The 25,532-nt window shown below is 36.1% G+C and overlaps 1 protein-coding gene across 1 annotated transcript; it reads right to left on the bottom strand.

Annotated features, from left to right (window-relative positions):
• Positions 1-202: 202 nt before the first annotated feature.
• Positions 203-25,532, bottom strand: chs1 (chitin synthase 1). Its single transcript, XM_084931925.1, has 34 exons — positions 25,486-25,532; positions 17,140-17,275; positions 16,183-16,368; positions 15,522-15,723; positions 14,469-14,629; positions 14,269-14,344; positions 13,363-13,475; positions 12,647-12,827; positions 12,224-12,317; positions 11,873-11,969; positions 11,534-11,655; positions 10,957-11,052; positions 10,109-10,273; positions 9,866-10,013; positions 9,091-9,156; positions 8,826-9,001; positions 8,547-8,605; positions 8,052-8,252; positions 7,776-7,944; positions 7,460-7,575; positions 6,105-6,284; positions 5,906-6,010; positions 5,684-5,801; positions 5,102-5,183; positions 4,787-5,022; positions 4,390-4,490; positions 4,154-4,235; positions 3,834-3,987; positions 3,562-3,666; positions 3,140-3,250; positions 2,833-2,970; positions 2,616-2,695; positions 2,250-2,316; positions 203-735 (listed from the first exon to the last, which is right to left on the bottom strand). Exons 1-34 carry the CDS (start codon positions 25,530-25,532, stop codon positions 658-660), a joined length of 4,248 nt encoding a protein of 1,415 aa, XP_084788051.1. The 3' UTR covers positions 203-657.

Here is a 25,532-nt window from a genome sequence, read left to right on the forward strand (position 1 = left end):
CTCCCCTCTACATCTAGCCCAGTACTGTAGTTTTATTGATTTGGATGCAAGAGTTGAAGAAGAACAATAACCGGATTTACACAGATTTTTCAGTAAACTTAAAATGCATCTTATTCAAAGAGCTTTTTTAAAAAAAATCTGTTTTATAGTGAGATGCAAAATCAGTAAACCTGATGGATTCAACTATAGTTCTGATAGCAAAAACAGCAATCTTACAAGCAGTTATATTAAAATGAAACAGCCGATCATTAAAATCACCCCATCCTTTGATATTATTGTGTTAGGTCCCATTCTCACATGTTAATAATTCATTGTGCAATGACAAACAAAGTTTATTGGATCTGTTCTGACTGATTTCCCCTGTGCCATTTGGCCTCCCCTGCTGGATTATACCGGGAGGCAAAACAGCTGCTACATAATAGATAAAAAGTAAATTATTTCCTGTGATGGAAAGCTAAATACATGCGATGTCTACAAGGACTGTGTGACAGTGTGTGCTATGATCATGATCAGAATGTACCGTGTTTTAATGCACAGTGAAACCTGAGGAAAATGAACCATAGTGGAGGAAACAGCCCTGAGGTGGGAAAAAGCTTGCTAATGATGCCACTTTCGGCTTGTTGTTGCGTCTCTGCAGCTACATCTTCTTGTTTCTGACTACAGGTCTTCAGTTGTCAGGAAAATTTCATTGTGTGCGGGGTTCTCCATAATGAAGTGGTTATCACCAGTGTCGTCCTGGATGACAGGGAAAAAGGTCAATCAGCATTTTCCAAAATACAGGAGTCTCTATGTTTTAAGCTTTGAGAAGATGCCGTGTCTGAATTAGTGTTATGGACAGTTAACAGGTTTCATTGAGACCACACTGGTGGAATCTTGGAATGGTTCGAGGCGCTAAATTCGTCGTCTGTGGCATAACTGTTAGCCTTGAACGTGACTGTGTCAGTAGCTGATAGGACTAATACTTTCTTGGTTTGCTACTTTTACTTAAGTTAAAGGTCTGATTGCTTCAACCACATCTGCTGATGTTATTCTCCCCAGACGTTTCAATTCTGTCTCCAGTAAATGCTTTTAATGATCCACACTGCGCGCTGCAAATGCCCCCTCATGTTTACTGGTTTAGAAAAGTTTTGCGTCCCAAATTGGCTATTAAGAGGTAACGGTTGTAAGGAAAGTTTTATGCCAAAAAGACAATTTAACAGAAATGGGCACTCTTCAGAACTCAGCATCATGTACGATCATCAGATTTTTAAGATTTCTTTAGTATTAAAAAAAAAAATTCAGTAATAGTTGTGAATATTACACAAATTACACATTTCTTATAAGTTTATATTATTTAGTTTAGTTTATACTTCTTTCATATATGTTTGTTCTACAAGTATTAATAACATTTTTCACAATGGTGCATTATTAAAAAAGTGCATTACAGTTACATCCAGTTTCTCTCATATAGTACTGATTATTACCCACTTTCACCTTTTTTAATAATTTATGAATCTGGTTTACATAAATACATTTTTTGTCACTTAATTTAGAAACAAAGTCATAAGAAAACACGTTTGTGTGTCTACGAATGCCATATGCTTCTATAAATGTGAACCATTTTATTAATGATTAATAACTATTTTAAATATTTTGCAGTCTATAAAGAATTCATCATGGTTTAATAGCTTTTTTCCCTGCAGGGACACAAAAGTAACTGAACTAACAAAAAGCAAGTAAAACCCAAAAGCTCTTAATTTTTATGTTGTTATGTTATTTTTAAATGTATCTATTTGTTGAAAATCATATGGAAACTAGTTAGTTATTTTCATTCAAGTATTAATTAATTATTGTGGCCCTGGTAAGTTTTGAACTGTTCCTAGCAAGTTGAAAACGTTTCATTTCATCGTAAATCGATTGAAATGTACAGAACGATTAAAACAAATACAAATACGTGTTGGTCTGCACTATGTGAAGCTCCAGGCTTACTTTGAATACTTTAGTTTGTATTTAAAAAAAAAAAGAAAGACATTTTAATGTTTGTTGTCATGTCTGACAGCCTGATGTAGCTGCTATTATGTTTTTAGCATTTGTGAAGTTTGGATTTGTGCAGTTATTCTTTAATTTATTTTGTTGTTTTAATCATGTTAAGTCAGCTGCAGTTTGATTTTCTTGCTTTACTGCCGGTATGTGTGGGGCCCATGTGACGTAGTGGCCGAACATAATCAAGCCTCTTGATTATTTGTATGCTTTTGAGTGTAATTACTTACTTCGTCTTTCTCTTTGTAGTTTTTCTCTGAGCTGCGATAAGACACCACATGGATCAGGGTGTAGACTCTGAAAACAAAAAGGCACAAGGATGAAACATGAGGGGAAAATGTGGGAAAATGAAAATGAAGAAATCGATGGATAACAGTGACAAGGACAAAGTCATTATAACTCTCCATAAAGACAGAACTCAAAGACTCCCTGCCCATGATTGGGGGGTGGGGGGGTTATTCAGTGCCAGATTAATAACTTTGATTAAATTTCTCTGCTTCTCAATCAAGCCTGCTGGATTGTCCTGCTTCATTTTCAAGGTCACTAAATTAGTCAAAAAGTACAACCTGTGAGGAAAAAAATAAAAGTGTTTTTACCTGTGATATAACATGGCCAGAAACTGCACAATGAGAAGAACAGCAAAAGACAACAGAAACATCAAAGTGAGAGGCTCCACCTGTCAGAAAAAAAGCAATAGAATGGATTACTCATTACATCAGATGTTACAGGAGTTCAAACAGTTATTTAAAAAGAATCACAATCCTTCTTTAACTGCAGCACATGCATTTAGGAGTGTCTGTTGTGGGTCCCAACCTTGAGGAATTCATCACTTTTAGTTCCATTGGGATAATACTTTGGGATCTTGATGCTGATGACATCATTTCCAATGGCCTGCAAGAAGAAGGTAGCTACCACCCAGAGCACGTTTATGATGAAATACAGGAAGACGGCCTGTGGAGAGGTAAGAGAATTTAATATTTGAATTAATTTTGCCACATTTCAAGTGGATAATTGTTTTTAAAGGTTTCACTCCCAACCTGCAACCTGACGCATCAGAGTATTTTTTCATAATGATTTGGGATCATTCATTTGTTATCATTGTCATCATCAGATTGCTGACCTTGTTTCTCAGTGACTTTAGTTCTCTGTTGACTTCCTCCTGATGTTCTTTAGAGTGAGTGATTGGTTTCAGGTAGCGCTCGATTAGCTTGTTCCAGAAGTCGTTCTCATTCTAAACACACAAAAATGCACACAGTTCAATAAAAAAATAATAATTGCTCACTTTTTTAACTGAATAGCTCCATTTAGCAAATATAAATTTTATTTTCCTTAGAAGATCAGAAATCTGCTAATGAATAACATTTCAGGACGGTTGCTTTGTTCACTATACCTTAATTACTGAAAACGAACGGCAAAATTTAGAAACATTTACATCTACCGTGCATTGTGAAGTAGTAATACTGTGTTTAAATACTCATTTTAAATACAACTTTTTGTATCTACCTCTATCTCACAGACCCGACAGCTGAATAAACATCTTACCTCTTCTAGCTTTTGCACTTGTGGGGCAGCGAGTGTTTTCTCAATGGCTAGGTTTACTCTCTTTTCCAACTTCTCCATTCGATTGGTCTTAAGGGTTTGCCGTGCCTGAGACACAGAGAGAAGTCAGGTCAGTTATGTATTTTCTGCAGCAGCAGTTTTCAGAAGTTTTCAGAAGATTAGAAACTCTGGAAATCAGGTTTCCTCTCAAATTAATTTCATTTTGTTTTAAAAGCAACATGTCATTATTTTATTTACACCAAAGTTGTCATTACCTGTCTGTTTAGCGCAAGTTGTAACTCCTCCAGCTGATAGTCTGAGAGAACGTCTTCAGGCCCCACTGAATTGAGCTCTACATTGAGTGTGTCTGTTAACATCAGCACCAAGTCTTCGCACACTTCATCGTAATCTTTGTTACGGAGTGCATATCTGAGGAGAACAAAAGCAGTTTAACTACACAACTGCAGCTTTGCCATCAGGGTAATTGTACAGCATCTTAAACTTAGTTTTAGTGTAAATGTTAATTATTCTTGTAAAAATGCCTGCAAGTGAACAACAAAAACATGCAAATACTTGGATGATGTTTATTATTTACCGTATTTGTTCTTGTAGATTTCTCTTCATGTTGAAGTATGTCAGCTTTTTCAGAAATTCTTCCTTCACTGGGTGCACCCAGTCTGCATACACATGAAAACACACACAGAGATAGCATCATTACTCTGTTTTATATGCTACATAATGTATAGTATATAATGATCCACAGCTACATGTATAGCTGGAAATTACAGTGTGGTGCACTCAGGACCTAAATGCATTTAGAGTGCTTCTCACCAGCGGCGGGAATCTCTGCCTCACGAATCATATAGTCATCATCATGATCACTGTCTTCTTCATCAGATGAACTCATGCTCCTTTTTTCAGCACCATCGTCACTGCACACAGCACACATGCATTTATTGTGAGCTTCTTAATTCCAGCGCACATCTCATTTTGGTCTTATAAACAGCTGTGTTCAGTATGAGACTTGAATGGAACTGTGTTATTTTCAAGGCCAGTAGTATATTGGATTTTTGACCTGAATGCAGCAAAGATTTCTGGTAAAATAATTAATTCAATTCAATTTGATTTATATAGGGCCAGATCAGCCTGTGAGCGAACAACATTAGAGAGAAATGACTGACCAAATAAAGGAGAAGAAACAACCACGACAACAACAACAAAACGCTACCTGCTACTGGAACCCAGGTCACTGCTCTTTGCTGCCTTCTTCCTCAAATCATCAACTAGAGGTCTTGCAATCTCTTCCTTGGCTTCTTCTTTCTTGGCGTCTTGTTTGGTGTGAGGCTCCAGCATTAAGGCTGGGTGTAGAGGTGTTTCGTTTTGGGTGATTGCATTGGCTGGGATGTGCTGTATAATCTGACCTGCGAGCTGCTGAAATATCAGACGCTCTGTTTCCTGGGTTATCTGTAAAGCAACAGAGTTCATTAATCCATTCATCCATCACCTGCTGTCAGGTATGTCGGGAACTGTCTGGTAACCATACCTGTATCTTCATGTCCCAGCAGCAGCATCTACAGGTTTTGTCACAGAGAAGATTGTGTAGTTTCTTCTGCTCTACACCTCCCCTAATGGACAGACAGATATGAGGATGTATGGTCACAAAGAGTGATTGACATGACATGATTAAAAAAAAAAATCAATTCCCTGCTGTCTTATTTGTTTTTGTTTCATGTATGAGTGTCAAATATGCAACAGGAAGTGGATGAACTAATGGATTTGGTCAGCTAAAAGTTCTGCACGACTATATATACACACTTTCAGGCTAAGACTTCTCTAAAGGCTCAGGCTTTTTTCTACTCTTTGATCCTTATGATGTCAAAGACAGGCGATATTCTTGATATGGTCATTTTAGGTCCAGAGCTCTGGCTGTAAGCACAGCAGCTCCTCCACCGACTGTTCAGATCTTATGAACTTTACACAGTAATGTTGCGTTTTGGGGAAATGCAACATTTCTGTTTGAGATTTGAATTTGTTAAAATTTTCCATTCTTATTTTGATCCCTATAATATTATTGCTATTTCATGATAATTAATTAAACAAACAGTGGTCTAAAATAATGCATTACTTGTTGGTTTCCCTTGTGCCCCAGGACACATTGTTCATGTTAACCAGCGAGTAGATGGTCAAAAGGAGATATCCACTGGGGATGCAGATGAAATACATCAGACCATAGATAATCAAGACTGCAAGAAAGAAAAGGAAACAAAGCCAAAAAATGTCACATGACATAGAGCAACATCACACAAAAAATGTGAAATAATGTTTAGAACAATAACAATGAACATACAAAACTCCTCAGGGTGGAGTAAAGCTGTTATCAAGTACATGATTGCCATTGAAATCAAAAACAATCCAGTGGGGGTCAAGAAGGTTTGCTGAATCACCATGTCACCTAAAAGAGAAAAAGGCATTTGCACATTTAATGCACATTTATTTGAAAGATATGTGACTGCAACAACATACAGTCAAAAAACGATTCTACCCACCAATGATAGAAAAGAAGGACGCAGTCATGAGGAATGCATACAGAACACTCATAATGCCGGCAATGGTTATTTGGGTATTCGACTTGGTTAAAAAGCAAATGAGGATGTAGAACACGGGAGGAATGCACGCGACGACGATGGAGAGTGTACCAGTGAGTCTGAAGACGAACTGGAAAGCACCTGGAAGGAAAAGATGGAGGGGGAGGAGAGAAGGAGGAATAAATGACTGATGTAAAGTTCTTAATGCACAAAAATTATTAATGCAGATGGGCTTGGCAAAGTGAATTTCCCTGTAGTTACCATTACAAGTTATTACTAAGTCTGCCTTCAGTTAAGCCAAGTGTTTAATAAAAACTGGTGGTTCACACTGTAGTTACCTGCATTAATGACTGCATTAAAGTTCAGATTGTTCCAGGTTTTGCTTCCAGGATACATCTTTACAAACCACGAGAACTCAAATTTTTAAACTCACTTTACACAATTAATGTTTCATCCTTTTTTTTCTTGTCCTTTTTACTGTTTTTGTGGATGCATAAAGGTATTAGCATTTGGAATAGTACAAATGTGGCAATTTTCTATTAAAAAAATGTAGCACAAACATCTGCCCAGACTTGAATTTGGTAGGCAATGGTCAGCGGTCATTAGGACCTCAAACAGGCCACGAAGCCATAATTCAGAATAAATAAATACATAAGTTAATTATGGCAACATTTCCCCAGACAAGTTTGATAGAATGATGACGTTTCACGTACTAAACAGTGGATTGAAACAATGAAATCAGTGTGGTCTACCATACTACACAATGTGAACCCTAATAAGGAACTTTGTAAACGCCAGTTCTGGTAAGTGCGGTATAAAGAATTTGCATAAAATGACATGCAACAAAGATTATACCATACAGTAAAGATGTTATTGTGTGACATGCAGTGAACTGGATCAGAAGGATTTTAACAAGTCTTGTGCGTTTCTATTTGCCGGTGATAAAACTAAGTTTATTGACACCATAAGGAACAAGTAAGGCATCTGAATTTGGTTCAGTCAAATCTTTAAACAAGTTATTATACAGCTTACTTTATGGGAGCGGTCTTAAAATGAAACCACTATACCATATCTATTGTAGTTGTGTTTGCTCAGTTATTTTAGTTCTGTTTCCTTGTTGCAGAGTAGCATAATTTAAAGACAGTCACGGGTTTCTGAGAGAATCTGTAGGATTTACTTCACTAATGGAACTTTTTATATATTTCAAAACCTAAAAAAGTGTTTGAAAGCTGAAAGGATAGGAGATAAACTGCAACTTAATGGCATGAATAATGGTGATAAATGTGTTAAGAGTCATTAACTAGACTTAAACCTACTTGCTATCATAAGAGTCACAGAGGCAGGTCCCAGGATAGAAGATCCAACAGTGAACATCTGGTAGAAGACGTAAATCCCTGAAATGGACTCGTTTCTCTTCACTGTCTCTGGACCACTAAGATTCACAACCACAAAAGAGTTAGTATGGCAGTAGAAGTGTTTGTAGGATTTATAGCCTACAAACATAACCAGGAAACCATCAAACTAAGAATCCAAATAGATGAAAATTTTTCTCTTTGTTTTAAATGTTTTAAGTAAAAAGCAGGATGGCTATAGAATGAAACCCTGCTATTATTAATAACATGTAACACTAGCCTGTGGAGAAGGTCCAGTGTATTAGCCAATGTTGAAGGTCCCCATCGTCTCCTCTGGTTGTAAAACTCTTCAAATTCCTGTGGTGAGTTGGTGTATGCATCTGAAGCAGCATTATACTCGACTCGCCAGCCTTGTTGCAATAGCAAAGTACACAGCCATCGATCCTCCCCTAGAAGAGCACACACGAGACACCAAGAGTTTAAATGTCAAAACACTAAGAGTACAAACTAGGCAAGGTAAAAAAGTCTACTGATCCTTTTGGTTGCGTTTACCAACCTTGATCATACTGCACATATTCTTGAGCTCTTTGTGCAGTTGTTGAGTATCTTTTTAAAACATGGTCATCCATCAAGGCTGACCCTCTGAACAGACTGAAGCATCCCGGACTGCACAGCACAGAACCAAACACATGCTCTGCTGTCTTCTGGAGCCAGTGACCTACTGCATACTCAAATTTCTGGTACCACACCATGGGACCTGGGATGGCAGAGAGGCAGATGAGAGGAGAGATGAAGCAAAGGAGGTTGAAGAATAATAGGCATTGCAGTACGTTGTTTCTAAGTTAGTCCATCATATATAGAGAGCTTAAAAGAACACTGCAGAAGCAAAAATCCTACTAAATGCTGATGTAGGGAATGTCAAGAACTAGAGTGGACCTATGAAATATACACAATTTCCAGTTTATCAAAAGGCTTTCTTTAAATGTTTATTTTTTAAATGAAATACATTTAATGATACATCAGTGGCAATACATATGAATTGCCCACTCACCCATGCCAGTAGGATGGATTCTACCACATGCTGCACCTACATTGTCATACATCCTCAACCTGTGAACACAAATATGTTTTATAAACATGCATTGACATGTTTGACAAGCAACAATAACTAAAATCTACACTTTCTAACTGGATGACTAAATAGCTGATAAAATGAGTATTTGTTGTATTTGTATTTGTTGTCTACAATAGCATCAGTGATTTATGGAGGAAAATGATCTAAATACTGAGCCATGACAGATTTTAAGAAGTTGACTGGTCTGCTGCTGACCTGTCTACAAGCAGAATCACAGCTTTAGGGTGGAAGTCAGTGTCTCCGTCAAGAGCAAGAATATACGTGTTGTCGTCTGAGATGAACTTGCGTTTGTTGTCGTTGTCATACTGAGGCAACACAAAAGTCTCACTATCCAGAGAGACCAAACTGGCTCTGGAAAAGTTATTCAATTGCTAAGAAAAAAAAGATAGGTCATTGAAAAATTATAATAAATTATACACAATGACAAAATAAGTTGACTCGAACAGCTGAAAAGTCTTACTGGGATCTTTGAAGGGTTCTTCACAATGTAGCCTTTCCAGCCAAGCAGGTAATACATGTACATTATCTAAGAAAAAAAGAAAAAAGCAGCAGTATTGAATGTTAAAATCCAAGAACAGCCTTTTGGAGACTCACTGTTTAATAGTCTAGATGACTTGACAGTGGTGATTTGTCAAATTAATGAAACTTTTATCACACAGGTAGAAAATACAGAATGATTATACCTGCAATACTAGTAAGCATGTTTTAAATTTTAACTAAGCATTTTCATACATTTACAATTAGATTTGAACACACATTTAATTAACAGCACTTCCAGTATCTCAGTATATTTACTACAGTCCAAATCATTATTAATAATTGCATGCAGCACAATAGAGCAACACAGTTTCTTATTTTGAAATACTGAACAGCACTGAAATGATTTCAGCCATTTATTTTCATGCCTAAGATATATAAAAATATCTAGTTTTGGAGTTGTTGCTTTTCTATCCCATATTCAATAGTAAATAGTTTTTTCAGTAAAACATCTATTTTTGACACATTTGAGTAATAATAATGAGTGTTGAAGAACCCGTCCCACTGTGTGAGGTTATAGAATAGTAGAATCAGACCGTACACATGATGGGTCCATTCAAGCTCATACAATTCCAATACATGAAAAAAGAAAACAAGTCTGCATGTTTGAGTGAGAGAACTTGGTTTTTAGTGTATTTCACAATCACATACACATGAATAGGGATATAGAGATAGAAACTTTCACAGCTAATCTGTACCTGGGACCATCTTTTTTTGTTCCTGATGAGTAGTTTGTCTTTTAGGTGAACATAGAGCATGTTCCCTTCTGGCAGAACAAACATCAACCTGCCACCGTAGGGAGTCTCAATGATCGACACATCGTCAGGCTCTTTGTTGGTGAAGACCCTGAACGGAAGGATGTGTAGGTGATCAGTTTGAAAGATGGAGAAAGAGAGACATGCAGATGTATACACATAGATTTAACTGTGGGGTTATCTCACCTGTAAACTTCAATGACAACTTGGATCAAGTCATTAACATAACTATTAACCAGCCTCTTGTTTGTGTCATCGTCAGTCATGAAGGCATCGTCCATTAAAATGTGACACTCAAAGTCAAAACAGTCCTTGTGATCTTCCTTTGGATCCCCTCGATAACGGTCCAGCCTGAAACAATAACAGATGACTGTATAACACAGCAAAAGCCTTTTCATTTAGGTCTTATTTTTAAGTGTGAACAGTCAGTGCGCAGCAGGAAATAACAAGAATGACAGGAAAATGCATTTTTTAAATGTTAAGCAGCCCAAACACTTGGCATTTTAGGCCTTTGAATATATTAGGTCAAAAGCTAATGAATTTGACCTTTTATTTACATTTTTAAGAACCACTTTACATCAGACTGAGAGGCTCTAAATGCCTCTCTGGTTAAAAATTTCACCTGTGTACTGACACCTGCCTGGTGCGAAATTAAACAGGTGGAGGTAAATCAAACCCATATTTTAATACGCTGTTATATTGCTCTTTAAATATATGTAAAAGAGAAATTAAACCCACGCTGTGTATGTGATACTAGTACACCTGGGGCTAGATGCTTTAAACTCAAACTCGTTATTTTCATCAGAATTATAAAGCCATGCTTAAGCATGCTTGTTGTTAAATCTCAGGCACTGTGGATTTGTATGCAGCCTGATCTACTTTATGTCTGTATGTGCAGATAAAAAATTATATAATGATAAGAAATGTGATAAGAAATTCTCATCATAGTGACTGGGGTATGCACATGCATGTTTTTGTGCCTACACTGATTTATTTGTCTGGCCCCTGATGTCTTCAGAGGTACTGGCTCTAACCTGAACATGGAGGTGAGAATCTTCAGCATCTCGTCGTAGGTCTCATGCCACATGGTGGCGCACAGATAGATCACACACTTCTGCATTTCATCATGGCTGTTAAGGAGAGGAGAAGTTGTAGCAGAATTTTTAAACATTTCATGCTGTGAACACGCATCTGCTATGGAGGCTCATTAATGTTACACACCCATTGTGGAAACGGCTTCATAAAATGTGCCACATGTGCAGCTGCAGTGAATTTGGGGATGCAAATAAGCGAGTTTCCAATTTTGTTGAGGTCGTAGATGAACATCAATTGTTTTTGGGTCATGTCTGTGTGTATGTCTTTACACTGAGACGTGCTCTGCTAGCGACACACAGTTTGCATGAATTCAACTTCAAATTCATTTTTTTCTACCTATACTTCAAAAAAATTATTCACTGCATAATTGCATACTGCATTTCCTGTTGAAGAAATGTCTGTGCCTCTACTGCATTTGAAAAGTTATCACCCATTATGACTGATTTTTTTTTAGGTTAATTTATGACCACACTGAAATAATGTTCAACAGGGAAGCTATTCTCAGATCACACTGACCTTTCATGGATTTTGGCTTTTGGAACCTTCATCTTGGTGTTGAGTAGCAGAGACAGGTCAATGAAAGCAGATTCATACAATCGACGAACAAAGAGCTGAGATGTTCTTTCTATACGCTGGACCTAATGGAAGGTGAACCACAAAGCTATTTAAGTGTATGTCATTTTTAAAAAAATCAGATCTCAAAAATAATATGCTTTAATATGTTGTGGTGTGGCTTTTCTGGGAATTAAAATAAAACTTCCAAATAAAGAAATGACTGAATTCATTTAAAGCATACATCTTCTCACAGCCAATTGAGTGAAAGTGTGTGCATATGCGCTGTGTTTTTCCTGATACCTTGATCTTCCATACGTAGTAGGTACATGTGACGAGGCCTGACCACATGCACACTCCCTCCAGTGCCAGCATGGCAAAAGGCCATTGAAAGTAGTGGCTGTCAATCAAATGGTAAATAAATATTTTGAGTGAAGTGTGCAAAGATAAGATGCTTAAATACAGAAGATATCTGTACCTAATATATTGCTATAGGACATGGCAAGTGAGGTTGGACAATAAATACTTCCATTTTATTCGCATTAAAAAAAATTATAAATGACCAGGCTGCTTGAAGTGTAAGAAGAATTAGTGACTTCTTACAAAACTCACATGGTACGTTTCATTAACACATTTCTCAGCATACAAACACACCTGTTTAGCGAAGTCCGACACATGCTCCTAGTAAGCTCGAGTAAGACCACAGACGTGTTTTTGGAGTTCAGATAGAGCAACTTGTCACAAAATTCTGCAATAAAACAAACTTTTTTTTTTTTTAGCTTTATTACATGTAGTTTAAATAACTAATTTATTTATAATTATAACAATTTATACATATAAATGATACAGTGCATCAGAGGAGTCATGGTGTATTTTTTCAAAGTGTATTTTCATGATGAAAATATTGAGCTACTTAAGTAGAAACAACGTTAAAATTCCTGGAAACTCCCCTGTGCTGAAGCTACTCATTAAACAATTAAAAACTGAATGCAAAACTTATTGCAAGTGAATTTTTTAGAAAGGTAGTTCAATTTCTCTTGACCTAAAAAAAAGAATAAAGAAAAAGGAAAACCTCACCTATGATGCTTTCTGCTTTTGTCCCATTATCCAGTTTCCATCCCAGTGTAAAAAACAGCACTATTCCCAGCAGTAGCATTGCAGGTCCAGTGCAACATAGAGGAAGGGCAAAACTCATCCTGACAGAATGAATCTTACAGGCCACCACTCCAAACCAGTGGCAGGCTGCTGAGCAGAAGGCCTGAGACGGGAGATGAAGGCAATATTTATTAAGCCTAATTTACAGTCATAAGGACAAAATTAAGATTGTAATGTAATTAATTTAAATGTTAGACCATCCTACCACCATTAAAATATGTTTCTGAACCAATTCTTTGTGGAAAAGTAAGAAAGAAGTGCAAAAAATGCTTTACACTTCAAAACTCAGATCATAATTGGAACATGTGATCATTATCATGCCTCGGGCAAGTAAGTAGTGGATACAGAGACCCCTGACTGATTAAACCTGCGGCTGCTAAAGAGTCTGTGTGAATGAGATTTGATTGGTTTTAGTAAGTTTTGTCTTATTAAGTAATTAATCTAGACTAAACCTGCTGAGAGCCATAAAAAGAAAATTATCAAATGCAATAATGGGGAAAAAAGTGCTTTTTGCTAAATCACCATCAGACACAGTTTTGTCTGCTACATGCAGGGATAAATCAGATTCTACATTTATGGCATCTAGTCTTCCTACAGTAATTTTAAAACATGTTGCATGTTCTCTTCCTTCTACTTACTTGTAAGAAAAACAACACTAGTCCTGTTTTCAGGAGTTCTCCATCACGCAGGATAAAATTGTCCCATATGATGGTATTCGCAATTAGCTTGTGGTAGATCAGGTATACGGCCCCTAGAACAGACAAAAATAATTTTGCATGCCACATTTAAAAATGCACCCCTCTTTCACTCAAATCATTTAGTTCACAACGAAACTATTTTTATGACTGTTCTTTGTTTGTGGTCATGTAAATATTGTTATGGTATAGAAAAACATTGATTAAAAAAATACTGTAAATAATAAGAGTAGTAACGTTTTAAATTCCTGCAGTGATAGAAGAAACAATTTAATCTCCAACGTGTACAGAGATACAGTACAGATAACATAAATCTGTACTGTTCTGTAGATTGGGTCATCTACCAATTGGAAGCTTGCGTTTAACTATCCGTAGGCAAGATACTGAACCCTGACCCCTGATTTGGGTGTAACTGGGTCAGTAGCTTGCAGTGCTTAGTTACAGTAGAAAAAACACTTTATAAAAATCAGCCCATGTATCAGAACATTTGCAATAATAATTTTATAAGTTAAGAAATACATTGGATTTTAAATAAATCAAAATAAAAGAGAACAAAATAGTGGTTTGTTGTGCAGAATAGAAAACCTAGATTTACTAATACTGAAAACAACAACTGAAGAATTCATCACAGCTGGACATCCTCTGCAATCCATCTGCACCCCTGACATCACAGAAATCTGTTTGTTCTCCAGTGCGAATGTGGGAAATTAGATTTTTCATCACGCGTCCAGTGCAGTTATGTTAGATGATGACAACACAATGCAAGAGCGGGTGTAATTTTGCCAGCATGTTTTTTTTTTCTCCTCTCCATTCATTGCGTCAATACAGACATTGATGGCAAATAATTACCGATCACTAATATCCTCAGAATGCTGCTGATGACAAACACAAAGTCTCTGAAACCATCCAGTTGTGACAACGTATCCTGTGGGGTAAGAGAGGAAAAAAGATCCTCAGTGATCATGTAAAAAAAAAGTTTCCTTATCATAAACATACAGACTTGGAAGAATGCAAGCTAGCTGAAGCTCCACTATAGAAAAACAGCGTACCTGCATGCGGTTGGTTGCTTGTAGTGAATTTTCCCACCAGCACAACGAGACAAGGAGGGAAGAGAAAATTCCAAGTGCCACGTAGATATAGCAGTCAGAACCCTGTCTGTCCACATATGACGTTACACGGACATAGTAGTCAATTCCCAGCATGCAGTAACCTGTTGGTCAAGTTAGTCAGTTAATAAATGCATATCTAAACTTTCTCTTATATCAGTAGATACAGTGTATATGGAATACGCTGTATCCACTGTCTATCCAAATGTCCTAAAAACACACCTATCACTCACATTTTCAGCTCCATAATATTATTCTTGGACTCTGCATTACAAAATAATCCCTATTGATCTCATTCTAAGGTACCTTCTCTCTCTTTTTTCCGAATACTTGAAACTTTGGCAAGGTTTAATATAAGTTTGCCAATATTTATACATTTTTTATACACTATATTTTTTAAATCAATCATGGAACTTGGAGCTTGCAAGCTTGGTGCTAGATTTGAATCTTAAGCATCAAAACTTGACAGAGTTGTTGTTTTGGCAGTTAAGACATTTTACATCATTTATCTGAGGCAGTTGTTGTAATGAGGGTGACAGAATTACTGTGTCAGAATTGGATAAACAAGACAACAATGGAAAGATTGTTTAAAAGAGCTGACAGACAATTAGTAGCAGATCAGTTCAGTCAAAACCTGAAAACACAAACCTTGATTGAGAAGTGTTCAAACAATTGGGAGAAACGGAGAAAAATGAGTGACGTACAGAACTAAGAAAATAACTGTCGACTCTACTGCTTTCTGCTTCATTCACTCCCTACCCCTAATTTGTGAGCAGGTAAGGTTTGCCAACATGGCTGTTAAACCTCCTACTATACCTGCTGTGAGCTAATTATCATACAATGTAATTAAGGATTATATTATATTTAATTTTTGTAGAGCAGCTCTCGGTTTTTTGTTTTTTCACCACACCGAATCTATGAATGTTCAGGAGACAAAGCTAAAAAGAAAGCCAGGGAAACAAGCTTGCACATAGAAGCTAATTTAAAAGGAGTTACCAATAGAGGTGAGTATGAGGGAGCAGATTGGGAACACAATTTTCCAGTTATCTCGCTGTAGTCTGAATATTATCTGCATAATTGCAGACACAATGCAGACTCCTCCACTGATGAAGAGATTAGTCAGGACGTCAAACTGAGGCATAACCACCAGCACGAGGACTGAAGTACCGAGAGAGACCAGGACCTCAATGAGGCAAATCTGGAAAAGACACAAAACCAGAAAGATGTCCTCACTTATGCAGTGTTTCTATTAGTTTTGGACATTCAAAGCTATTCAAAAATACTTTATATTCACCATTAATTTGTATTATTACCATCAAATGTACAATTTACTTTTTTTTCTCCTTTCTGTCTTTTGACCTAAATAAACCTTTCTGTTATCGTTTGTATAATTCTTAAAGAAATGGCAATATATAAATACACAAACAAGAACATAAATAAGAATAAGACAAAATTCTCTTTATAGCATTTTGTTGAAAATACTATTAGAAGATAAACTCATGATTAATTAACTGTGCCCAATGGGACCTACTTTGTGCCAAAGATTACCAAAAAAAACATTATTACTATTTAAGTTTGTCAGTAACGATTTGAAATTTTACATTTTTCTGCTGTCTAGTTATAGGTACATAAACTAAAAATATGTAGAAAAACATACAAATGCCATGATCTTCATTTTGGGTGGTACAAAGCTCTTGAAGGAACATCGCCACAGCGATTTCAAAAAGACCAGGACGTTGGGGAAGACTAGGCAGAACATCATCATCAGCATGTAGAACTGTTTTTCCTTCGGGGTGCGCCGGGACGTTGGACTGGACAATGTTGACAACACCAGCAGGGAGCCCTGAAAGGATATATGATCATTGTGTGTTAAGAAAATTACTTCATTAAAGAACTTTATAAAAATTTTTTTAGGAAAGTGGTTAGCAAGTTAGTTGAATTGATATAATAAGGGTATAATATTTCCAGGAATAGGAACTAGATGGGGAATCCCAGTAAGGAGAGTGCTGGGTACAAAGGCATTCAGTACTGTAAACTCTGTCCTCTCATAAACAGCATGAATCTTCTTCGTGTTACTTTATGATCAGGCAGGCAGAGACAGATAAGCTTGTTGTCACATGATTTGTACTTTTCAGACGATGAGTTCTTTGCTGAAATGCCTGAAAGAGTTTTTTTAGACATACAAAACATAAATTGATTTGCAGAGTGTGCTCTGATGGATAAACTATGCAACATGAATTGGGAAATTTCTAATATAATATATCAGTCAGACTCTAATACAGTACATGGTGGTCTTATTTTCCATATATGGAACACAGTACAGACTCAGAGTTTAAGAAAGCAATACTACTGTTCAGTGGTGATCAAATGAATCAAAATAATCCAAAACACTTTGAAGAAAAAAACCCAAAAAACACTAAAACAACAACAAAGCCATAGATGCAGATTTTTAAGTGTCTGTTTATGAAAGAAAATACTAGAACCTGAGGAGTTAGAGGCGATTTTGCTGTGTCCAAAGTCAGCATTTTTTAGCCAGAGCTTGGACTTCAGCCTCAGTGGTAACCAGGTGAATAACTTCACAGAGAGAAAAAGATAAACTCACAAATGGTCCTACCTTTGCAACAACAGCAGTGGTCAAGACAGCTAACCCCACCAAAACAGCCACCAGATGTTGAGCCAGCTGGAAACATCTTCTCTTTTGTTCCTTCTCAGCTCCTGCGGGGTTCAGCTGGAATGGATCCCATGTATCCCTGGGAAATAGATATTGGTTGACTATAAAAACAGAAAACTAGAACGACTGTTTAATAATGTACTAAGATAATGGTTACCTAATAATCTATTAAAGTCAGTTGAAGGATGACAGAGAATTAATAATAGAGTAGAAATATCTTTTAGTTTCATCTATGTGAAAGAGAAAACACTGAGCTGTCTCAGTTTACTGATATTAAACTACGCGCAGTGCCCTTCCTGATTTTTTTTTGTCTTTTGTGTGTGCATATTTTCTTTATCCTCAAAAGTTTCAGATCATCATCAAAAAAACAAAACAAAACATAGACAAAGGCAACCCTAGTAAATAAAAAATGCTGTTTTTAAACGATGATTTCGTTTATTTATCAGTTATCATTAGGGCTGTGCGATATGACAAAAGTCTCATATCCCAATATAAGACATTTATCGTCCTGACAACGATATAAATCACAAAAATGTAATATTTTCTGTAAATTCTGTGAATCTCGGGCAATTCGACATGCGTGAACTTTTTCCAGCTGGGCGTCCTTTACCTGGATTCGAGTGTTTTAACCAATGCATGAAACTATACACTTTTAGACATAAGTTGTAACGGCCACCATTTTCTTTCAAAGTTTGAGTCTAAGATTTATTTTTTAGCACCTGACGGCTCTTTTTTTTCTTCTCTGCATACTCTTTCACGTGATTCTGTTTATTTTGAAAAGTCTCAACAGGATCTTAAGCTTTATTGTGAAAGGTTTATGTAGAAAACAACAAAGTGGACAGCGGAGCCACACAATGCTTTTACCGTCTTCAGGCTTAAAGTTAAATTTAAATAAATGTGAACTATTGGCATTAAAGGAGTGTAATTCACAATTACTGTACGATATAAAGGTGAAGAAGGAGGTAAAATATTTGGGCATCACAATTTCAAAAGATCACAAAGTCTTAGAAAAAGTAAATATTTTAGATAATGTTGACAAATGTAAGACAATCTTAAATAAGTGGTTACAAAGGGACATCACAATTTTTGGAAGAATATTATTAACCAAAATGGATAGTTTATCTAGATTTATATATCCAGCTTACTCTTTATCAATATCAAATAAAGTTATTAAAACAATTAATAGCTTGAATTTTAATTTTATTTGGAGGAATAAGTGCCATTATATATCTAAAGATGATTTGGTTAAACCATACATTGAAGGCGGTGGAAACGCAATTGATTTTGATATAATGAATGGTGTTTTGAAACTTAAATGGTTAAAATCCTTCCTAAATAATCCACACTCCATTTGGTTTTTTATACCAAGTAAGGTCTTTAACACACTGGGGGGTATCGACTTTCTCCTAAAGTGTGACTTTGAAATTACTAAGCTACCTTTTAAACTCTCTGAATTCCATAAACAGGTCCTTCTTTATTGGAAAATGTTATTTAAACATAATTTCACTCCACATAATAGCCCAATTTGGAACAATAGATATATACTGATGAATAGAAAATCTATTTTTATTCAAGATTGGTTATCAAAAGGTGTTTGGGCAATTGCCCATTTTGTAGATGAGGAAGGACATGTTCTAGGACATCAAGATTTTTGCCAAAAGTTTAATATCCAATGTTCTAAAAGTAAATTTAATCGGGTTATAAAATCCATTCCATTGTCACTTAAAAACATAGTTGTAAATGATATAATATATTCTGACATCTCCCCCAAGTTAAGGCAATTATATATAGATGGTATTCGATTTTGTGATGTTAAATGCAATAATAAGTTTCTTAGATCTTCATTAAGGAGTCTTTATTCTCCAAATTTACTTAGACGCAATTACATATTAAAAGATTTCCAAAGGGAAGAAATTGAAAAAATAAGAACTGATTATATCACCTTCCCTATCCCTCCTAAAGGGAAAGAAGTCCAATTTAAAATCTTGAATAAAATTTACCCGACAAATAGACTCCTTAGTGATAGATTCAAAATAGAAACGGGTAATTGTGTATTTTGTGAAACAGAAGAGGAGGATTTGGACCATCTATTCTTTTTGTGCAATTTTATACAAATATTTTGGTTGAATTTTCATACCTGGCTTTATTCCAGTGGGATTCAAATTACCCCATTTACCTTAAATATGATAATGTTTGGAGTGTTTTTGAAAGAAAAGAAAGCTAATTATGGTGTTAATGTGTTATTAATCTTGTGCAAGCAATTTATACATAAATGTCGTTTTTTTAAGACTAAACCAACACTAGCTTACTGGAAAAACGACTTAAACCTGTTGATTAAATCTTTGACCTTAGTTAAAAAGAAAAAGGCTGCCTTTTTTGTTTCCTTTATGGAAGATTTTGATTTAGTGAGTTAATAATCTGTTAAATTATGTGACCCCATCTTTATATTTTCTTTTCACTATGTATTAAAGTTGCTAATATGTAAGGAATGTTTATTCTCTGAATCTGTAATATATGGTGCATTTTGTTTGTATGTTAATATTACTAATAAAAAAAATAAAAAAAAAATAAAAAAATAAAAAAAACAACAACAATGCTTTTACCGTCGTTGTTGCTAACGACAACACGTAAAAACAGGCGCTTGTCCGTCCGTAGTGTGGTTATATTAAATATAAGAGAAAGAGAGAACTTATAGAAATGAATATAGCCACTACAGTGACCATCAAAACGATGAAAAAATATTGCTGTAAACAGTTTATTTTACGACACCACGAAACAAACGATAGCGTAAAATGAAACGATAGATGTTTTTATATCGTCATCCGATATATATCGTTATATCAAACAGCCGTAGTTATCATTTCATTTATTAAGGGAAAGTTCTCCAAACCAACTTAGCCCTGTCTGAGAAAAGTAATTGTCCCCTAAACCTAACAACTGGTTACGCCACAGTTGGCAGCAAGTGCTGCAATCAAGCATTTGCGACAACTGGCACTGGCAGTCTTTCTCGTTGCTATGGAGGTATTTTGTCCTATTTGTCTTTGCCAAATTGTATTAATTCAGCCTACATTTTTAAAACATTAATGGCCTTTTTAAATTCATGCCAAAAAATCTAAGTAGGATTTAGGTTCATACTTTGACTAGGGCACACCAAGACCTTCTTTGGGCTACTCAGTGATGGACTTGGTGGTGTGGTTTCTGATCTTTGCCCTGTTGCATAACCCAAGTGAACTTGAGCTTCATGGCATAAACTGAGGGCCAGACACTCTATGTCATAAAGTTCTGGTAGAGAGCTGGATTCACCCATTAGGGCTGGATCAGGTGACCCTGAATCCTCCCTTAGTTTTGCTGCAATAAGTGTAGGCTGCTGGGGGATTCCCATGATAAGTTTTTCCTTTTCACTCACCTTTCTCACTCAACATGTATTAATAGACCTCTCTGGATTGAATCATACTTGTTATTAATCCCTCTCTCTCTTCCACAACATGTCTTTTATCCTATCTTCCTTCTCTCACCCTATCCGGTCGCAGCAGATGGCCCCGCCCCTCCCTGAGCCTGGTTCTGCCGGAGGTTTCTTCCTGTTAAAAGGGAGTTTTTCCTTCCCACTATCGTCAAAGTACTTGCTCATAGGGGGTCATATGATTGTTGGGTTTTTTTCTCTGTATGTATTACTGTAGGGTCTATCTTACAATATAAAGTGCCTTGAGGTGACTGTTGTTGTGATTTGGCGCTGTATAAATAAAATTGAATTGAATTCAGAATATTTCCCCCAAAGTCTTGGGGATCATCAGGATGTTTTCTTTTAGCAAATGTGAAATGAAAATTTGTGGTTTTTTTGGACGGCAGTTGTTTTACCTTGTAACTCTCCCAAGTACACCATTTTTGCCAGGTCTCTTTGTTATTGTTGAATCATGAACTTTGACCTGAACTGAGGCAAATGAAGCCTGCAGTTGTTTTAAATGTTGTACTGGATTCATGAGTCGCCCATGTGCTCTTGAAGTAATTTTGGTGGGCCTGCCACTCTTGTTTCAAATTTTCTCCTTTTGTGAATAATAACTGTTATTGTGGTTCATGGGAATCCATGGCTTTGTAACCCTTGCCAGACCGATAGATGTCAGAGACTTTGTCACACAGGTTCTGTTTATGTGACTTCTTGATTCCACAGGTCTGTCAGTAATCAAGGCTGCCTGGCAGGGCTAATGAAACTGAACTCAGGTTTCCCAAAAATGTGGTTAATCACAGTTAATTACTTTAACTAATATTGTTGCTCACCTTTAAAATCATAAATAATGTAGCCCCTCATTATCTTGTTGATCTTCTTAGTCTATATGTCCCTGGGCGAGCCCTCAGGTCTTCAGCCCAATTACTCCTGGCTCAGCCTAGATCTAGGCTTAAATCTGGGGGTGACCGTGCTTTTGTCCTTGTTGCACCGAATCTGTGGAACAACCTTCTTATTGCTATCCGTGCGTCAGACTCCGTTTTATCTTTTAAATCCCGTTTAAAAACTCATTTATTCAACATAGCTTTTCCATCTAGTTAGTGTCCCTATTTTATATTTGGTTCAATTTCTTATTTATGTACTTTATCTTTTAGCTATATCTGTTCTTAGTACTTTGTTCTTATATTCCCTTCTATTGCCGTATAATTAGTGCCCTTAACCTGATGACATATGTGGTACTTTGTTAATAGTCTTTTATTTAATGTCTTAATTTTCCTGTTTTTATTGTAAAACACTTTGGTGTACCGCTGGTCTTTTAAACGTGCTATACAAATAAAGTTGTATTGTATTGTATTTAATTATCTTCCGAGGTTTTCACAGCAGTTTCTTATCATGATACTTTAACATTTGTGTGGTCATGTTTACACAAATACAATAATTTATGACTACATTTATTAAGTGCAAATTGACTGCAGGCACGTTTTTAAATGAATATGTGATAAACCATGGGTGCATAGTCTATGGATGAGCCTGTAACAAGGAATTAAGTGAAGAGTTTTACATTTTATACCTCAAACTATTGCTGATTGTGATCTGTTGGGTGTTGGTTACACATAACTGGGGCTCAGCACAAAATGAAGAATCCTCTGTTATCTACAAATCTGTCAAAGCCCTCAGTTCATCGCAAAGGTCAGAGTACAGTTTTTATTGAACAGTATTCTTTTAACAGTGCGCTGCATCTCTCTCTCTTTTTACCCATTTTTGGGGGGTCTGTGTTTATTTTTGTCAGTGATTGTCACTTGTCAGTGTGAAATATAGCGAAAGCTTTTAGCATGAAAGGCACAGTGTATGGTTTTGGTGCTTCCAGATTAGAATGTGACTGGCACGCAAACAGGCATCTAAGCTAATACATTCTCAAGCAACCCTTTGGCCATAATTACACTCAATATCTGTGTTTCCTGGCACATTAAACGTCACCATCTCTGCCACCCCGATGATTAATACAGAGTGCAGAATAATTATCAGGGTGTGGGTTTTTTACCTTGAGATTATGCTACACTGTGATCTCCGGCTTTGCCATAGCAACTGAAATACTGTTAAGTCAAGGTGTAGTACAAAATGGATTGATGCTGGCAGAAGGTTGTTATATAAGGACTAATGATATTACACTATTGCTGTTATTATTATTATTATATCATTATTATTATTATTATTATGTGACGCTTGATAACTATTGGATTTTTAGGATAAATGACAGTGGCAGTTTTTAGGAAGTAAAAAAATCTGATATCGATATACTGGATAATCTAACTTTTTAAAAGCAGCGAGGAAACAAAAGTCTGCTGTCTTTAGCTTTCCCCCCAATGGCAAGTGACGAGCAGACAAGCTACTTATTTTTTTGTGTATTTATGAAACTAGTGAGTCTTCATTAGACACGATATTGATGGAAGAAATTTTACTTTTCAGATGTTTCTACCCAAAACTCACTAGGATACGCCACCGCGGCCCCCTATGGTGAAAACTATTCGAAAAAGATTTCCTGCTTTCTGGAGAGGTATTTAAAAAAATATCTCTCAGCTCCTTTGCTCTGTAACGTCAGTAAATCATTTCCTTATGAGTTTATGGAGGAACTTGATTCAAGTTCTTTTTGTAAATTATCCCTAACCCTATAAAAAAGGAGCATTATCCAAAGCTTTGTTGGTCACAGGTTATTAGTCAAAACCAAAAACACCAAGATGGTAACAGTGGAAAGACGCAGCTCGCAGCTTTGGTAATCCAGTCAGTGAGGTAGATTTATATGAAGAGCAATTTGTGCTGAAAAGACCAGCAAAATCAGGAAAGGACTTCAGTTCCCCAGACTCAAAAAGTTTTTACAAGAATGACTCACTATGACAACAAACTTCAGATTAGAATATTTACTTATCACACTATATGATTATTTGCAGACTGTAATCACCCAGACTCAAACAAACCAGATTCAACTTGGCTCCATCACATCATAATGTCATAACTGTCATAAGGCATACTCCTGTTTAAGAGTGCACTCGATTACATGGCCCATTAAAGCTCAAAAATCTTTTATTTCAGTAAGGTTTTTTTCCCCATAAAAAATTAAAACTGTCACACAGTTTGGCTGCCATATGTTAGGTGTTAGGAAGCTGGTGTACTGGCTCACTTTGCTGTGGCCTTCTAGTCAAGTTATATTTTAAACTTTATAGACACCACTCCTAGCTTTAGTTTAGTTTAGTGGAAGTTTAGAGGCTTTCAAATCAAACGTTGCTGATAAAATATTGTTTTATTTTTCTTTATAACTTCATAATCACAACAAGGGTGGTGTAAAAAAGCTAAACTCAGAAACAATGTCATAATTTTTGTGTCAGATATACCTACATGGAGAATATAATTACAACTTCAGCGTGTATTTAACATTTGAAATGGAGGCCCTAACAGCAGGCAGTAACAGTGGAGATGATATCAGCTACAGCAATAAAGCGAAGCACAGCAGTGCACAGAACAAATTAACTGTTTTCTTGGCTGTGAATTATATCAGATGGAAACCTGGTAACACAATACTTTATGGTGAAAAATAATATATATATATGTGTAATATCCATTACCAACACATATCTCACCAACAATTAACCTCCTGACAATGATGAAGAGGTTAATAAAACTGGATAGCGTATCCAGGGACAGGAAATTGAATAGCTGCCTGATTCAAAGCAGCATGTGGTGTTGAATGTATTTCTGTCTCATTCTCAGTGCAGCAAATAGGAAACAACTTTAAAGCTGCCGTGATGACATGAAACACGTTCCTGCTGCAGCTTGGTCAGTTAAAGAATAACATCTGCTGTCCCTGAATCAGGAAATAAATTCACTAACTGTCTGACTTCAGTAAGTTCCTGTGATAGACAGAAATCAGAGGCAATGTTTTTACAGTGAACATAGACTAAAACCAAAAAGTTTACGTTACTCACGATTCCGAAATTTCGATAATAAGTGCAGGAGAAAATGCAAAGATACAGCGCTAAAGAAATTTATTAGACCACAGATGCCATAGATGTCCTAAATTAACAGTACTGCTAATTACTAAACACATTTTTAATGTTTCTGTAAAGGTTAATTCACCACTATCTACAAGCTCTGCAATCAAAAGGATATTTTTAAAGCACATTATTATTTTTTTGATTAAAAGGCCAAATTACAGTCATTTCCTTCCATTCCTGAATAGAAAATTAGTTTTAGTGGTTAAATGTTATACTCAATTAATTTCCGACTTCTCAGAGAAGTCCAGCGAGCTATTTGGTAATAAAACATGAATTTCGTTTTTTATGGCCTAATAAATAACAATACAATTTTTCATTTAAACAAGTTTTTGAGATGTTTCTAAAATATTTGTGTTCTTGTTTTTATGTCACCCTATCAATACAGATGTTACTTTTGATTTAATCAGGTGAAATTGTTTCTTTTTTTTATTCATATTTTCCTTCTTTTTTTCCTCCCACCGCAAGTTATCATGTTTCCACAGCACACAGCCAGTTTTATTAAACACCGCATGGGTCACAAAGCATAAAAGACCCAGAGGAGAAGATGGATTTCTACTGCCTAGAAAGAAAGTGTCTGCAAGACCGCTTTCTTCCTCCATTGTATGTATTTGATCAAGCAGGTTAATTAAGATCAAAGCATGGTTGGTCGACTCGTGGCCTGTCACTCATATAAATGTGATTTCCATATTTAAATTCCTCTCATGTCACATATTATGCTCAGTTTCACATCTGTGCCATTAGTTAAAGCAGAAATGAAACCACATAACCTTTATGATGCAACACACACTGTTGAAGACTTTTTACCTGTGCCTTCCTTCTCTTTTCTTTCCTCTTTCTCTCAGATCCTCCAT

Source organism: Perissodus microlepis, chromosome 1, assembly GCF_051167445.1.
Source record: "Perissodus microlepis isolate ML-2025 ecotype Zambia chromosome 1, ASM5116744v1, whole genome shotgun sequence".
In the NCBI taxonomy this organism is placed as follows: Eukaryota; Metazoa; Chordata; class Actinopteri; order Cichliformes; family Cichlidae; genus Perissodus; species Perissodus microlepis.